This window comes from Dunckerocampus dactyliophorus, chromosome 2, assembly GCF_027744805.1.
Source record: "Dunckerocampus dactyliophorus isolate RoL2022-P2 chromosome 2, RoL_Ddac_1.1, whole genome shotgun sequence".
Classification (NCBI taxonomy): Eukaryota; Metazoa; Chordata; class Actinopteri; order Syngnathiformes; family Syngnathidae; genus Dunckerocampus; species Dunckerocampus dactyliophorus.
Genome location: NC_072820.1, coordinates 7,063,013 through 7,080,188, shown reverse-complemented (window position 1 = coordinate 7,080,188; position 17,176 = coordinate 7,063,013). Strand labels below are relative to the sequence as shown.

The 17,176-nt window shown below is 43.3% G+C and overlaps 1 protein-coding gene across 3 annotated transcripts in view; it reads right to left on the bottom strand.

The window, feature by feature from the left end:
• The window catches only part of ephb3a (eph receptor B3a), a 54,974-nt gene extending 38,328 nt beyond the window's left edge, over positions 1 to 16,646 (bottom strand). For 2 of the 3 annotated variants that reach the window (XM_054758445.1, XM_054758464.1), the window contains exons 1-3: positions 16,129 to 16,646; positions 5,622 to 5,686; positions 1,689 to 2,361 (exon numbers count right to left, since the gene is read on the bottom strand). In XM_054758445.1, coding sequence (XP_054614420.1) covers positions 1,689 to 2,361; positions 5,622 to 5,686; positions 16,129 to 16,186 — 796 coding nt within the window. In that variant the 5' untranslated portion in view covers positions 16,187 to 16,646. The remainder of the gene's footprint in view (positions 1 to 1,688; positions 2,362 to 5,621; positions 5,687 to 16,128) is intronic. The other variant, XM_054758455.1, reaches the window with a different exon arrangement.
• Positions 16,647 to 17,176: the final 530 nt, after the last annotated feature.

Sequence of the window (17,176 nt, the reverse complement as noted above, 5' to 3'; positions counted from 1 at the left end):
TGTATTCCAAAATAAGGGCACTTATATTATTAGGCAATCTCCCCTCTCTAGAGTTCCCCCTCTCTCTTAATGCCCCCGTGGTGCAGCACTAAGGTGACAATTGCAGTACTGTGGTTTTATGTTGTTTGGTATTGGCTCTCATAATGACTGGGAAAATGTTTTGTGTATGTGCACTTGAATGTTGACATATTTACCCTTTTTCACGCAAAAACAACAAGAAGACGGATGAAGCGACGTCACTTCAAGAAATCTCCTTCTCGGAACTACGCTTGGAACACTGCATTATTTGTTTTTTTTTTGTTGTTGTTATATAGTTTTGTGATAATATGCCCGCTGGTTGTGTGGCAGGCTTTTAATCGAACACTCGAGCAGACGGGGTAAGCCTGTTCACATTTCCAAAACACGGCATTCTTCAGAATTATGTTTGGCACATTTGGAGAACAGTTGTTTTGATACTGCGCCTCAGATCAAGGAAAGTTTGGGGCTGAATGCGTATTACCGGAGGGTGCTTCTACCATCAGCTGTCCCGACTATCTTTCCTCGACTCAGACCGGGATCTGCGAGTGAAAACCCAACAGAAGAAGTTCGACCGTGGAAAAGAGTGCCAAGGTGGCAGTCAGTAAATATAATTTTTTCTCTACTAGATAAATTCTACGAATGTTAGAATAATAATATGGGCTTTCATGCCAAATTTTAAGGCTAAACAGGGATAGCTACTCACTCGTCTTGTCTCTGCACAGATCTGTCAGTGTCAGTCACTGCCAGTCAAACAGCTGTTGTGGACATTTTTTTTTAATGTTTTTTATCAGATGCTTAATAAACTGCTTTGTCAACAAGCAAGGCAGCCCTGGTTTTCGAAACTGATATACAGCCAGCTGACAAAGTTGAAAAAATAATGTATACATGGATGTAGTAACAATGTACAATGTATTAATAAGTACTCATTACAACACAATATTAGTGAATGCTCTTATTATTATTATTAGGAGTCTGGTTGCTGGTAAAGTGTCCTCGGAGTGACGTCACAGCCAAGATGGCGTCAGTTCAGAAAACTCGCTGGGGGGTGTTTGATAAGCACAACTACGTACATATCACTCGTATTTTATAGTTGTTTACTGGCGGATCACGGTGAATACAGTCGTCCCTTGCAATATCGCGGTTCAACTATCACGCCCTCGCTATATCGTGTTTTTTTCAGAAATGCAAACAAATGATTGCTGTTTCGTGGTAGACTGTGGTCTATTTTTAGTCAAAACATTGAAATACAAGTGATATGTGGTATTCTGGTCAATAGGCGGCAGTAATGACACAAAACATTGATGAGGCATTAGCTTACATTACATGACCTTAACATTTACCTTAACAAGTCATGAAGTCCGCCATGGCACGTCCGACAGGATAGAGTGAAAATAAGTTGTCCTCCCATTGGGTTGACGTGCTAAGTTTTTGGCTTCTTAAGTTTAGAAGAAATAAATTCAAGGCTAACTGGTTAGCTTGCTAGCTAGCGGCCATCTCGAACCCTTGCAGCATAAGAGTTGCGCAATGTGACGTAAACAATGAATAATAGGAGTGTAATATGTGTAACTATCGGTCGGGTCGGGTCTGGAACCAATTAACTGCTATAGACGAGGAACTTTTATTTTTTTGTTGCTTTTTTTGGTATCATCAGCACTTTGTAATCCACATACCTTGGCATTGGGTGCGATCTGCGGTGGGTTCAAAACCAGCGACACAGGTGCAGGCGCCCACGGGAACCATCCACTCGCCATCACCGTTGCAGTAGAGCTTAAGAGGCACAGACATCTCCATAGCGTTGGTCACACAAGCCCCCGGAGCGATGACTAAAGAAGTAGCTTCTGCGCCGGTTGCAGTCTCAGGGAAGACGGCGAAATTCGCGATAGTGGTGGAGCATTTTTTGAAGAAGACCCTGACGGAGATGAGCGACATGCAGGCGCCGAGGTCCTGGAAGGCCAAGAAGAAGCCAGCCTTTGAGAGGGGGCCGAAGCTGCGCACTTTGGTGTTGATCCTGCCAGCTTCCAGCAGAGAGAAGCTCTCATCGGGGGCTATAGTATCCACTTTCACGTAGGGGTTCTCCCTCCACATGGGGCTGGTGTCTGTGGCGGCGTCCCCCTCAGACTCGTAGTAAAACAGATTAAACGTCTCTTTACAGGAGCCGGGGATGTTGGGGATGCTGGCACAGTCACGCACAGAGAACTTGAGCTCCACATAGACACGCAGCACACCCCTGCGGGGGATATAGTCCGTCCTGAGCCAGTTGTTCTGGTTGGGCTGTCGGACATTACACACCTGGTAGGTTCTGATCGGGCTCATGGAGTCATCATAGCCGCTAACTTCCTCCCACTGTGGGATTGAAAACATAAATAGTGTGACAAACGAAGCCGGGGAAACATTTGATGATGACAAGGTGCATATTGAGATACATTTAATAGACTTATTTTTATAATTGGACAACGGGTCTATTTCTCATTTAGCAACAACTGAACCACGGCAGATAGGCGCTTATCTGTTGTGTTTTAATTAATACCAAGTTCTATTAAACATAGAGCTCCCTAATACAAAGCAGTGAAGCATGAGCACATTCAAAAGTGTGAAATGACATCTGATAAAAAAAAGCACATCCCACATTGTGTCGGGTACGGACTGTGAGGAATAATTTGTAGCCGTAATGATTCCAGTTGCAAGGATCAGTCAGAAAATTCTATTCATTACACGCAGACTATTAATGGAAACACATTTTTCTCATTAAAACCCTTTTCACGCATCATGGCTATTTGACAAACAGGTCTGACATTCATCAGAAGTCGTAAAAAACAAGCTTGTTTTGTATTTATATGTCGGTGTTCTGTAGCATACATACAGTCTTATCCCAGCGAGCAGAGGTGAATGTATACTGTAAAAATGTCCACTTTTATATAATTGTCTTCTAAGATTCATGTCTACGTCAACAAATGTTAACCGTAGAATCAAACCGTATCGATCGTACACCGTACCGAATTGTTCTGCTTTTAAAATATATTGTTTTAGAATCATATGTCTATCATAAAGGTCCCCAACAAGCGGCATCGGTCAGTGGGCGGGGCTGAACCGGGCCCTGGGAAACTTTCAGGAGCAATCATAAAAAAGACACGTTTTAAGAAATTGTTTTGTAATTAACTACAAAGAATTTTATTTAAATGCGTATCCATTTTGGAAATAAAAGCTATAATTTTAATGGAAACATAATATGCAATACTGTTAAAAAGCCCATAATTTTTACAGGTTCATGTCGTTTTGTTTCATAGCTTCACGGAGCGTTTATTCCCAGCGGCCCTTGAAGGCACCGTAGCTGTCACCAAAGTTTCTCCTATGCTGCCACAAATAGAATTACATTTTTCCCGTTCTTCTTTCACCTCATCGTTCTTCCCAAATGCCGGTGCCGGGTGTGAATGCATAAAGGCGAGCCGTGGTGACGTTATTATGTGTGCGTGAGCGCTCATTGTTCATATTTATTTGATGTCAAGTTAATTCATGCTAGCACACTGGCTGTTAGCCACACACATCAACAAACGATGTGATCATCTCATCTTCTCTCTGGAAAACAAACTCCAGGTTCGTACCAACGGTGAGTCTATTCATTTTGTGCTTTTAGTTTGATGTTGTTGGAAGCTACTTGACTGAGACGTTTGTTCAGTACCGTCAGACAAGATGTAATGGACAGCGCTTTTAATGAAAGGAAGCGCGTTGTTGGTACTCCTTTCATGTTAAGCTTTCACAGCGTCAGTGGTATTCCTAATAAGTCCCTCAGTTACAGTATATACTCCGTTTTATACACAACACATAAACAAATAGCATTACATTACAACACGGCACGCACACTTGTCGTGTTATTAATCCACTGCATGAGTTCAAAACATCATCTACGTGTATTAATATGCATTTATAATCATTTTTGAATGGTTTTCTGCATGTAAAAATGCAATTGTTCTATATTAAAAGTGTTTCGTGTTAACATTTTTAGGTGCCTGGAACGGATTAATTGGGTTCGCATTATTTCTTACGGGAAAAAGTTATTCGGTTTCTGGATATTTACAACTTGTGTTTTTTGTCAGGCGTTGAGATTCCACACTTTGTTCGACGGTCCTTCGACACACCACGGTTTATATGACTAGTGAAGCACTCGCTTCGACAATCAATCCAGTCTCTAGACTTGTAGCAAGGTGAATTATAATAGCGAGTGAACAATGGCGATTGAAGAGAGAAGGGGAGGGTTGCGGAGGTGAATCTAATTTAATCTAATATCGTATCAATCACTCACACATTTTTGCCATTCGCTGGTGGTTTCGGAATGTAAATCCCATCTATAACGTAAGCAGCAAATGATTTATTTAAATGGTCTTTGATTGCTTAAAGCTAGTACTTCTCTAATTAGACCGCCCACTGAATATATTTGATATACAGTATATGGCCTCATGCTCACTTTGCTTAATACACTGAATAGTTGTCTTGAAATACCAATATTGGTCTCCCCCATATGATGTTCATGTGAATGTTGGCTAGAGAAGGTGAGTAGCTACAGTTTGTATGTTGGTCTTCTGCATATTAATGTACGGTAACTAATATTACAGTCTGATAAATGAACCAGTTAGTCAATAAATGTATAGTCCATTAAGCAAGCACCTTGTGGCAAGTCAATCTTTTTATTTTTTTTTCCTAATTCCCCGTTGGACGGAATGCTTCGTTTCCATAACAAACACGCTTGCAGAAGTTGATTATTATAAAATACTGCATAAGTCATCTCACGTCTTCGAGCTGCAGTGCAATTTATTCCCAGGCGATGAGCCCAAGAGTCAGCATTAGATGTCGTAAATCAACAGCAACACGTTGATGCACTACCTGACAAATATGATAATTGCGGGTCCCTGAACGTATGGGCTTGTCGCCCTAGTCACTCGTGAATTATAACTTCATGGATACCAGGACACTCAGGCTCGGCCCTTTTGGGAGAAGGAAGAAGCCTTTGCTCCCGAAGATCGTTCCCATGGCAACCCACCATTTCCATTGACTGACTTTGCGCTTGCGTAGCGAAGACAAATGACACTGGCCAGGAGTGGGGGGAGGTCTGTCAGGCTGTTAGCCCCCAAGTCAAATTCATGTTGCTTTATTTTCCCAGCACTCCTATGGGGGGTATCTGCAGAAAACCTTAATTTTGGACTCTAATGTGCTCTTGAGCCCATCATGCTTTCAATTATCAGGCTGTCTATGCTGCACCGGTCGTCCTTACACACTGTGGGGATTTGCTTTGGTTTATCTGTGTGTTTGCACATTGGTTTGTTTGGAGAACATGATGCACAGATTGTGTGCAGCTCATCAAGCTTTTAGCAGTTCTTTTTAATACTGAAGTGCCACGGTTCCTTCACCCACATTGTCACACGGCGTGTTTCTGATTTGCTTTTTTAGTATCCCAGAAAGCAAACACACGCTGCAAAAACAAAGATATAAAACAGTAGGAGGTATGCTGTTCAAGACACTCAGGGCTCTATTAATGAGCAAATGGAACAAATGTTGTTAAGGTGGGTGTGGGGGGCACAAAACGACCAAAACACATGCAAACAATTGCTCACCCCGCTCTCTGGGAATGTAGTCCAGGCCAGCTCTGTGGTAGCCCACCGACTGTCCATAAGGGTTTCTGCAAAGTCAGGGTTGACATGTTAGTTTAGAGTGGGGAGGAAAACAAAATAAGTAGAAATGGCAATTCCCCCAGAAACTATAGCAGGGTTTCCCATAGGCCAGGGGACGGCAACGCGCGGCTCCAGAGCCGCATCCGTGACACGTTAATCGCCGAGGTGGTGACTCCAGGAAGAGGCAGATAGTGTGGGCCTGACTCAGAACAATATGAGCTTTCACTTTTACGTCTCCAAATACCAGAAAAATCTCCCAACGACGTCAGGGAAAGGCTTTACGTTTCTCGCTAGTTGCTTTTGATAAAACAAGTCACCAAGAGCGTTTGGAAAGTTGTCAGATTTAGCAAGAAAATCGGCAAGTTGGCAACAGATGGAGAATACATGAAAGATCCGTTCATAAAAATATCAGAGCTTTTAAAAACAGGAAATTATTTCAAAAATGAAAGAATACCTCTCTTTGCAAAGATAGTCAATGGAATGATCACTTAGTGCAGGCGCAAACAATGCTGACATGCGAATATGTGAACTCTGATGGACTTTTTTAGCTTAAAGTTGGCCACATTTTGTTTTCATTTAACACAAATATGGAAACCCCTCAAAAAGGCTTACAGAGTTAAGTGTTTAAATTATTTCAGAGTAAGCCTACACATGCACGGCACACTTCTGTTTGTTCAATTTTGTTGTTGTCACCGGTAAGAAGAAGGAAAAGGAGACAAAATGTCTCTTTTGATGGTAAAGGTCGCCGACCCTTGCCATAGACACAGATTTGGTGCTATCTGTTCACCCTCGCCAGTAAACACATAATGTTGGGAGTGTGTGTAGCTCGTCGTTACACCTCCATACAGCAGATGGCAGACGTGGGAGGAAGTCAGTGTTTTGCAAGTCTCAAGTCTTTAATCTCAAGTCTGAAGTAAAGGCAAGCAAGTCCAAGTCAAGTCTCAAGTCAAGACATGACAGGTCTGAAGTCATAGGCTTGTTTCCCAAGTAAAATGCCATTTTTACAATCTAACAATCTATTCAATATGACAAATACAAAATTCAAATAAGACCAGTGTGACACAGGAGAAGAGTGCCGACATAGCATTTAGGATTTAGTCAGTGCACAGAAATGTAATTCAAACATTCGTTGCTTGTTCTTAAACCTGATTGGACGTAAACCGATGCATTCAATGAGGCAGACTCACAAGGGAAATATGTTGTCTTGCTAGAAATTACATAATAACGATCACATGACTTGAATGCTAGGACAAGTGGTGTAGAACATGGATGATTGGATAGTTGAATACTTCAAATGGGGACTCATTTTACTCAACACATTCACTGAAAATTCACTGAAAGTATTTTCAAGTCATCAGACTAAAGTCTGAGTCAAGTCCCGAGTCACTGATGACAAAGTCCAAGTCGAGTTGCAAGTTTTTGATGATTTTGTCAAGTCGAGACCAAAGTCATCAAAACTGTGACTCGAGTCTGACTTGAGTCCAAGTCGCGTGACTCGACTCCACACCTCTCATAGATGGCTAATTAACACACCTGATACGCACCACATAAAAATGTTACATTAGAACGTATGTGATCATCAACATTGTGGCGATGGCGCACAGGAAGTGTTCAGGCATGTCAGCCTGCCTAAGAAATATGCTCTTTTACTGTAGGCGATAGCCAACAACTCGCTTGACAACACAACTCAAATAGGAGGTCACGACAGAGATAATCTGCCTTGCTCACGGTACACAACACGTAACACTTTAAGTTAACACATAACACCAACAAACTACTACTACTACTATATATGGGTTTTAAAGCTAAAACTCAGACTGTATTTACAAGGTGCCCACAAGGCATGCTGGGTAGTCCAGCAGCAACTTCCCCCAACGCTACAAAATAAGATCTTAGATGTCGTGTACATTATCTTTAAAGGGGACCTATTATACAAATTTTCGGGCGTTTGTATTGAGTTCTGGACTCCCATAGATAACCCACACAGAAGGCTTTCTAGATCTTCCAGACTCTGCACCTCTTCCTGCTTCACTCCCAAAAGGTCTGTGGAATTTACTCCACCCCCGGCGCTCCTCCGGGTACGCCTCCCACCGAACCGACTCCGCTGTGATTGATCACACTCTCAAGCGCTCCCGAGGACTTCCGGACAGCTGCTGAACCCCTTTTGTCCGACTACTTACACAAAATCAACACACTTGATACATTGTTACTTACAGTTTGCTCTTCTGACTCTTCAACACAACCAAGTAACATTGGAAAGGTGTCGGACTTCAGCAACAGTTTGGCGGATAGTCCAGCTTTGTATTGGCCCATGTTCACAAAACAGTGTTAAGTGCCGCTGACAAATTAGCATATTTTCCTCTTGCTGGCCGGTCATCAACAACTCCAACCACTTCTGCCTGATGCTAGCCTCTTTAGGCACACCCCAACAAGCATTCCCTGGGAGCCATTGCTCGACGTGCTAACACCGTGAACAGAGCGAATCAGAGTGGGGGTGCTGGGCATGCCCATATGAGGAGTGCTGGGCATGCCCATATGAGGAGGTCCGGGTTGCGTTGACGTCAGCGGAACTCTGTGTTAAAAAAAACTGTGAAACACAGCCTGCAGAGCTGTCCAAAACTGCTTTCAGGGCTCACTTTCAAACCTGATTATCACGTTAGCATCATTTAACACAAGAATACAATATTGTAACAACATTTATAGGTCGGAAAAGAGGAAAAGCATAATCGGTCCCCTTTAAAATCAGCGCTAACTGACAGGGAGCCCAGGAAACATCACGAATGTTGTTTTTAGACCCTTTCCACACGGAAACACTCTTGATATTTTTTTTGGGCGAGTTGAAAATAATTCGCACCCAGACTGTGCCGCTTTAGTAAATAGTTGCATCCAGACGGGAATGGACCACTTGAGTGAAAACGATGTCATACACAAGGCACACGCGTGTGGCGCTGTGAACAGATATGCAGTCGGAACCACGTGACACACCAAACCATAGAAGAAGAAAGAACGCACGCCCATAAGTCCGTCATCTTCCGCTTTCGAAGGCTCATCTAGACTTACGAGAGTGGATGTTGAGATGCTGCCACCAAAATATTACAAATATCGCAATCCCAAGATACCCTGGAAGGCACGCAATTGACATCATTCTTAACGATCATTTAATCAATGTATTCATTGAGACACCCGTGCTGTGCTGTGGTTAGCATTTAGCGATGGCATTTTGGCTAGGGGTGTCACGAGACACCCAACTCACGAAACGAGACGATACACGAGCTTGGGTCCACCCCCCAACGAGACGAGGCAAGATTTTAACATGAAGCACAATAAAAAAATATGACTAGACAAACAAACGTTTTCATTTAGCCAAGTCACAGGTGCATTTTGAAATGTTTACTGTCCCACAAATTGATGCTAAAGGATATTATTGTCTACATTATTTGAGACCAAATAAACCACTGTTATAATAATAGTAAATAGTATATCATAACAATGCATTATTTTCTTTCATCATTAAGATGTGGAATTGCCGTTTGTGACATATATTCTCAAAGGCATTTTATTTCAACAATGACTCAAGTTCCACAGATGGCCCCTGTGCCACACTTTGGACACCCACGTGTGTTTTGCCAGCAAGATGAGGTGCTGCCAAGCGAGGCAGGAGTGTCTCTGTCTGTCTCTGTCAGGTTGCATTGTGGAAGTTTTAGAGCCGCACTCTCGTCTCTAATTACCAAATAAATGCATGGTCATGGTCACCACAGTACGCCGTCATGTCAGACACACGCTCCGAGCAGCCCCAGTGCCGCTCCGGAGGCCTGGAGAACCAGGGTATAGAGCGGAGAGAGCCACCTCCTGTGGACACTTGCTCCAAGCAGACCCGGTGCTGCCATTATTCATGTTGATGGTGAGTAATGATAACGGTGATTAAGGTTGCAGACGAGTCTGTACATCTATGTCGTTTTGATCTGATAAATATTAAGTAACTTTGATCAAATGTAGAATTACAACCGGTTCTGCTTGGATTTTAGCACGCGTCGCAGCTGTTTAACGCCCATGAAAAAACATCCACACGTTATTTGCTGACACTGGGAACACCGAGGTATGTGTGTGTAAAGCACGTAACGTATAATAATAATGCCGAGCACACTTCAACTTCCTAGCAATGTAGCAATGCAATGCCATAGTTCACTGTCTGATTGGCTTCTGTTCTCACGAGACCGGTTTTCTCCAAATGAGAAATCTTGATCTCGCAAGTGAACGCTGAAAAAAAATAAATCACTCGTCCAAAACAAGCCACACATTTTGTCTAATCTGTTAACAGTTTACTATTACACACCTTTTAAACAGCAGGCTGAATAATAACAAAAATACATGTATTTCTCTGTGCATGTGCTTAAAAGGGCCTTGGCGTGTTGGGTTGATGTAAATGATCTTCTTTCGATATTCATTTGCGCCTCTAAAATCAAAGCCTCCCTCAGGATACACACATACATACAGTGGTGCCTCTCAACTCATTTGTCCAGCCCCAGTTATCAGCTGATCTTTGGGTTTGTTTTCCTCCCTGTGCTGTTTACGACTTTGCATGGAGGCGAGAGCAGGACACACGGCGAGAGGCGACGCAGAGGATAAACACAGAATCAATAGGCATTGTTGTCTAGATGTCAGTCACAACCCGGTCCAGCGGGCTTGTTACACCTCCGAAGTAGAACCCACCACCACCTCCCCGAGTTCTCACTCGAGATGTGAGGCCAGATGCCTCCCAAAAGTGATGCCGTTGTTAGCGCATAATTACTGAAACAATTACACTTTCTTCACGGAGACTCGGTGGCACGGCGCCTGCTGTGCACCATTTGCTCACAAGTTGTTGTTAGTGCTGCCCGAGGAGAGTGTGAAGGTGCAGACAAACAGCACACCCTGTGTATAGCACAACAACCACAGTGAAGCCACACGCTTCCTGAGGCTTTGTTCTGGTTGGTGTTCTGCGTCAAAGAGAGAAGACAATGCAGTTCAAGCGCCGAGCGTCCCTGACTTGAGTGAATAGATCACTGGTCCATCTGTAGCTGCTGAGCAAAACAGTGCACACTGTTTACAGTCAAAGGCTGAACCTTCATTAACGAACACACAATAGGCTCTCTTCTCTTTGAAAGCTCCAAATAATGAATAGGAATCATTACATCCAACTCATTACATCCAGCTGGATATCCACACAGAGCGTTCTCTCTCCAGACTGTCTCCTCATTTTAGGTTTTACTACAGTTGGACACCAGGAGCAAACGAGCAAGAGAAAAAAAAAGAGTTGTAAGACCTTCTAGTTGCAATGCAAATGAGCGTTTTTGTGCGTGTAAATGGAGACCAGACTTGACAACCGGTGTTCCTTCCAGACAGATACACAGCTTAAACCTGCACAAGCTAAAGCCATGCATAAACTCAGCATCATTTGTAATGAATGAATGCATGAATGGATGTAGGCTGTATTACCGTTGCGCTTCCATAGCACAGTTAGTCAATGACTGCTGGGTCATGCAGGAACATCGTCTCGATCTTAACTCATAGAAAGTGGAGGCTTTTTTTACACATAATTAGTCCGAAAAGTGATGGCCTGTAGTTAGGAGAAAAGTCACATATTTTTGGAGATATTTATATTTGGAGGTATACAGTTAAACGTCTAGTTTAGTTGTGTCTAAAGTGTGGGCGGGGGTCCATTTGTCCATTTGTCGCTGATTTTTGCACGTTTAAAAATATAATTAAAGAAGAAAACTAACAAAAGCAACAAGAAAAATGAAAAAGAGCAGTGATTCTATGAGAATAAAGTAGAAATATCATCCACAATCCATATGTGAGACATGACCACATGTGTCTTTCTCTTTTCTGTGCGTTCTAAAGATCTAAAAACAGATAAAAAGAGACAGCTCATTACTGCACGTATGGGAACCACTTATTCCGCTTATTAAACCTTCTGAAAACAACTCCAAAAAGCGCCAAAAATGCTGCATTTGCATATAATGTGACGTGCATATAACCAAGCTACAGCGACATTGTTATTATTATTATTATTAACATTGTTACCCCAATCGACACTTAGCCAGAACACACCCGCGAGCTACTAGCGGCTCACAATGCCTCAGACCACTACAAAAAAGGTAAGGCTACATATTTGAGGTGACACCACTGCTGCTCTGCTTTTATTTCTGAGTTTGGAAAAGTTCATGCTAAATGTAGGCGTTCCTTTTTATGTCGCTATGTGAAATCAATGCGCCGAGCAAGGAAGTTCCGGCAATGCCTAAAATGGCCAAAATATGCAAAATACTGTAAGTATTACATGTTATCATGAATGTACCTACATAGTTACAGCATGTATATAAAATAGCGATCTTTGTAGGCAGCATAGGTGGATCTGTTTTTATATCTTTAGAACCCACAGAAAAGAGCAAGACGTGTTCATGTCTCACTTAAGGATGAAAAAGTGCAGTTTTCCTTTAACATAAAAAAAATTGTAACATTAAGACAAAAACATGTACAAGCATAATGTCATAAAATGGAATTTTTACAATAATTGTGCAATATTAGCAGCAAAAGAAAGAATACCGTTGCAATTTTTGGAAAATTTGGTTGGAAAAAGCTGTGATATTATGAGAATAAAGTCAAAATATTATGCGAATGACAAAAAACCATTACAAGAAGACAGTTGAAATATTTGTAAAACTGAAAAACAACAACAGCAAAAAAGAGCAGTGGAGAAAAAAAGGTTTTAAAAAAGTACTTTGTTATCTATAACACAAAGCTGAGATGCAGGCTATATTTTCTCTCACTGGGAAAAGTTTGGACTGTGGAATGCCCCTGAGGATATGAATTATTTGCAATAAACCAAAAAATACCACAAAAAATATGACTCTAAAGTAACAAAAAACGTGATTTTGAACCTGGACATTTCTAATAAACATCAAAGCATAAACTCTGTGCAAGCGTTTTTTGCTCTTTTTTGGCGGGCTTTTTTTAAAGCCTTGCTCCAAAATAAGGAAAACTCTCACCAAAGGGTGGTAAAGAAGAACGGAGTTATGCGAAAATGTTACAAAAGCAGTAAAATAGCGGTTTGTTATGACATTTAAAATGGTACGTTTACAGTTCATTGCATGTACAGTTAATAAAGGTTTTGTAATGGGTCTTCGCGGGGGCAGCTTTCCCGGCCCACCAGTGAATGGCGAAAAACCTTGAATAATTGATACGGTGGCTCGCTCCTCCCCAACAAACCCTCCTGCTAGCTTGACGTTGACGTTCCTCTCCGACTTCGGATCAACATTTCTAATAAATGACAGCACAATCCAGGTTTAAGCCCTAGTATGCTTAGTAGTATAAAATGTATAAGTACTCACCACTAATGAACGATAATGGAAGATGATAGATGAACAGATGGAATCCGAGTCACGATGTCCAGGCTAGCGCTAGAGGCTAGCAGGCTAGCAGGCTAGAGAAGGCTTTCCCACATAATCCACACTGCTTGCCTGTTGTCATTCCAGTAACAATTTGGGATCAGATATTAACTTGTGTTCATCTTGCTGCAGGTTTTGAGGCCGGATTGACCGTCGAAGTAGCCAAACACACTTGTGGGTTTCACAACGTACTACGACTATGGCGCGTTCAGGGACCGCCAAACAAGGTGCAAAATCTCAACACTTGGCGAAAAAGCATAGTCAATGAAGTATAAAGACAAAAATATGTAAAAGACTCTAAATTGTCCATAGGTATGAATGTGATTGTGAATGGTTGTTTGTCTATATGTGCCCTGCCATTGGCTGGCGACCAGTCCAGGGTCTACCCCGCCTGCCGCCCGAAGTCAGCTGGGATAGGCTCCAGCATGCCCCCGCCACCCTAATGAGGAGAAGCGGCATAGAAAATGGATGGATGGATGTCTTTTTGTTTCAGTTTGAGAGGATTGGCAAATACTAGCGCTCAACATTTTGCACAATTTCCGACTAAAACGTCATGAAAACACATTTCCTGACGGGTATCTTCGCAGGAGCTAATCAAAAGGTTTATTCTCGTTTCCTGTATTCTCTTTGATTTAGTTGCGCATGCATTTTTGAACAAACCTTAATAGATGATTTATGTTGCCGGGGTTATTTTCAAAAAGGTAATTATTTTTTCATGGATCACAACAGGAATTCTGGAATGTTCATGCATTCAAATATCAAGAATCCGTCTTAAATGTGAGGGGTGCATCAAGTAAAATCACAGTTCAGCGTGGCGCTCGTGTCGTGCTCGCCTGAAGTAGCAATCACGGTCAAAACATTTGACAGAGCTTTGAACTCCGATTCTTCATTTGCGTGTGTGAGTGACGGCACCTCAGCCCAAACACACACAAGAATGAGCACCTTTGTTTTCGTTATTAGCGAGTGAGAGAGGAGGCTGGGGGTGGGGGCAACCAATCACAGCTGTGTTTGTTCGGCGACTCTCGGCCCTCTGCGGCGCGCACAGCTGGCTGAGCCTCGTATCACGCTCGCCCCTCGGGAGCCGGATCCGGCGCGTCACCCCTCCCCTTCCCTCCCTTGGTCCTGATGCTCAGGGGCAGCCACAGGGTCGCCCAGCTTGGGCTAAGTGTGCATTTGATGCTCATTCCGACATGGCTGCAGCAGCGCACATGCACGGCGGCCTCTTGCAAAGCAAAGCAAGATTTGACCTCTGACCGCCTCATTTCATATAAATAACTCTTGTTTTGCATCCAGCGAGAGGTGAGCCGCTCTCAACATGTTCAAATGAAAGATTCTAAAACATCCCGTTTGTTCCACAGAGCCCCCACCCCACTGCCTTGTTAAACTTACAACACCTATGAGATAACCACCGCTAGTACTCAAACTCCAAAATCCCCCCCACCACCACCACCAGCCTCCAGCCCATAAAACTCCAGCAGCAGTGGAGTCGCCCTGGGGTAAAAAACAATGCTGCAGTGAAAACTTTGGAGCATCACCACCAGCCAGGGCATTTATTGTCCTATCTTTTTATGATTGCCGGAGCGAAAATGCCACACATCCAAGCGTTCACTGCAGGGCGCTTTGGGAGCTCAAACATGCTAATGTTTTATTCACTTTGAGAAAGAGCGGCTGCATCATGAAAGGCAGGCCTCATCTTACAACACGGACCCGCTTGCCAACAAGCAAACATATGAAAAATTAACAAGCAAATATCAGCGTCAGTGATAAGAGAACGATCAAATATGCAGCTATTAAAAAAGGTTTTTTTTTTTTTTTTAATTGCTTCTGGAGGTTCTTTACCGGTGTGATGCTTCATTTCACACTTGATGAGCGGCTTTTCTGAACATTTGCAAGTCAGCAAATTATGATTCTGCTAAAAAAAAAAACAAAAAAAAAGCGATCTCCGTGAATCATCACGCGTCCGAATAAACAGCAGCCTTGATGTGTGGTGATTATTTTGTGGGATAGCTTAGGAGTGGTCATCCTTCCGGTTTATGAGCTTTTAAAAAAACTATACAGTAAACACTGACTGCAAATGGCAGTCATAGGACATAAAAATGCCATCGTTGCTGGACATTTTATTGCAGTCTGTTGGTATGGACTGCATGGACGTGATTCATTAAAGCTAAAAGCGATACAGAAGATACGAGCAACAGTTAAATAATGATATGGCTGAAAAAGGCGCCCTCTCATGATCTGCCCTTCACGTTTATCCTCAGAGGACAAACATTAGTTAACCCCTGAGTCCTGAGTACAAATCAGTGGCCGGCATGGGGGGAAAAGGGGCCGATCATCTTGGTGTGAAAACCCCCTGGGACTTGGAGGGCCGCTGCCACTGCATTGATTTACTTGCTGACACCAGAAATTGATGAGGTATCATGCTGGCCGCGCTCCAGCACAGGCGGAATGGTCAGGGAAGGCGGAGAAGGCAGAGAAATGGAGAGGAGGAGCATGGGTGGGTACAGCGGCGGAGGCGAGGCCGTACTTCTCCCCAGAGCAGCCCAGCTTGGGGGTCTGCAGCGTACTTGTTAAACCGCTGACCTTTAATTCACTATTGTCACCTATCATGTTGCACATGTGTGTCCCGCTGGCGCTTTGAGGTGGCAGGAGGTGCGGAGGGGGCTGCCATTGATCTGCTTTACCGCCACATTCTTTTTTACAGACATGTGAAATCAACCCCAATGGCTGCTCTGGGGTGTGTGTGTATTGGGGGTATATTAGTATATTGGGCACCCTCACCTCTTCCAGTGGGTGTGACAACAACTGGGACAATAGCAACAGGGCAGCCCTTGAGCTGCATCATGACACACATGGAATAAATACATTATATTTGCAGCCTAAATGAAGCAAAACAAACATTTTTTACGGTACATAGATGCTGCGGTTATTAAATGGCACTGACACCACCATCACATAGCCACTTTTGGGCTCTCCAGTGACAAATTCAAACATATCTATTGTTCTCTGGTGGGAAAAATAAAGCATACCTTCAACAGCCAGCACCACGGGCACAATGAAGCTGCACAGCCACAGCAAGTAATCCATTGTCACGAGCCAGGCTTTTGCAACATGAATAAAGACGCTCACAGTGGACCCTCACGATGGATGGATGGAAGCTCAAAGAGTGATCACTGCAGCGGAGCTTTGTGTTCCTCTCATGCCTGTCACTCACACCACGGAGGATTCCCGCCGCCTCATTCCGGCATCATCCACGCCAATGAGCAAGTGTCTTTGTGCTTTTTCACATTCGCGTCCCGTTATTCCGATGACTGTACCCGCTCTCATTCCCGTTATTTGACTTCACCGACGCGCGGCAACTGACCAGGGCGCATCTCTCCGCTGCTGTGCTCCCTCTCTATGCGCACAGGATGGCGGGGGGGGTGGGAGGACCCGCATCCGGAGGTGTCGGTACGGGTTTGAAGGTTCTGTGGAAGTCCACTTGGAGCAACTCCGCGTAGCTGTTGCGCTTCAGCCAGGGGTGTGCGTCGGAATGGCAAACACTGGGACCAACAGACGCAGAGGGGGAGAAGGGGGAGGCGTGGGGTGCACTGTTTCAAGGCACTGTTGATAAACAACCCGTTTCCGTGGAAGACTTTCAAAATAAAACCTACAGTGCACCGTGAGTAAGTATTGATAGTGTTTCACTTTTTCCACATTTTGTTTTGTGCCAACTTTGGCACAAAATGCAATAAGTGATTGTAATACCCCATAATGACAAAAAAAAAATTTAAATGTCAGAATTTTTTTTTTTTTTCAAAAAGTAAGAAATCGCATCCACTAGTTCTCAGGACATGGAATCGATCTCAACAGGACTGTTCAGGTTGTCTATTCATTGGTTTATTTGTTAGGGACAGTGTGCATGCTGACATACTTAAGAATAAATTATCTATGAGTACAAAAAATGAGTTAAAAATACAATGCAAAATCAGGATGAACAGAGGGTGGAAATGCCGTTGACAGATGAGCATGTTTTTCTCTTGCTGGCCGGGAATCAGCAACTCCAACCACTTCTGCCTGATGCTTGCCTCTTTAGGC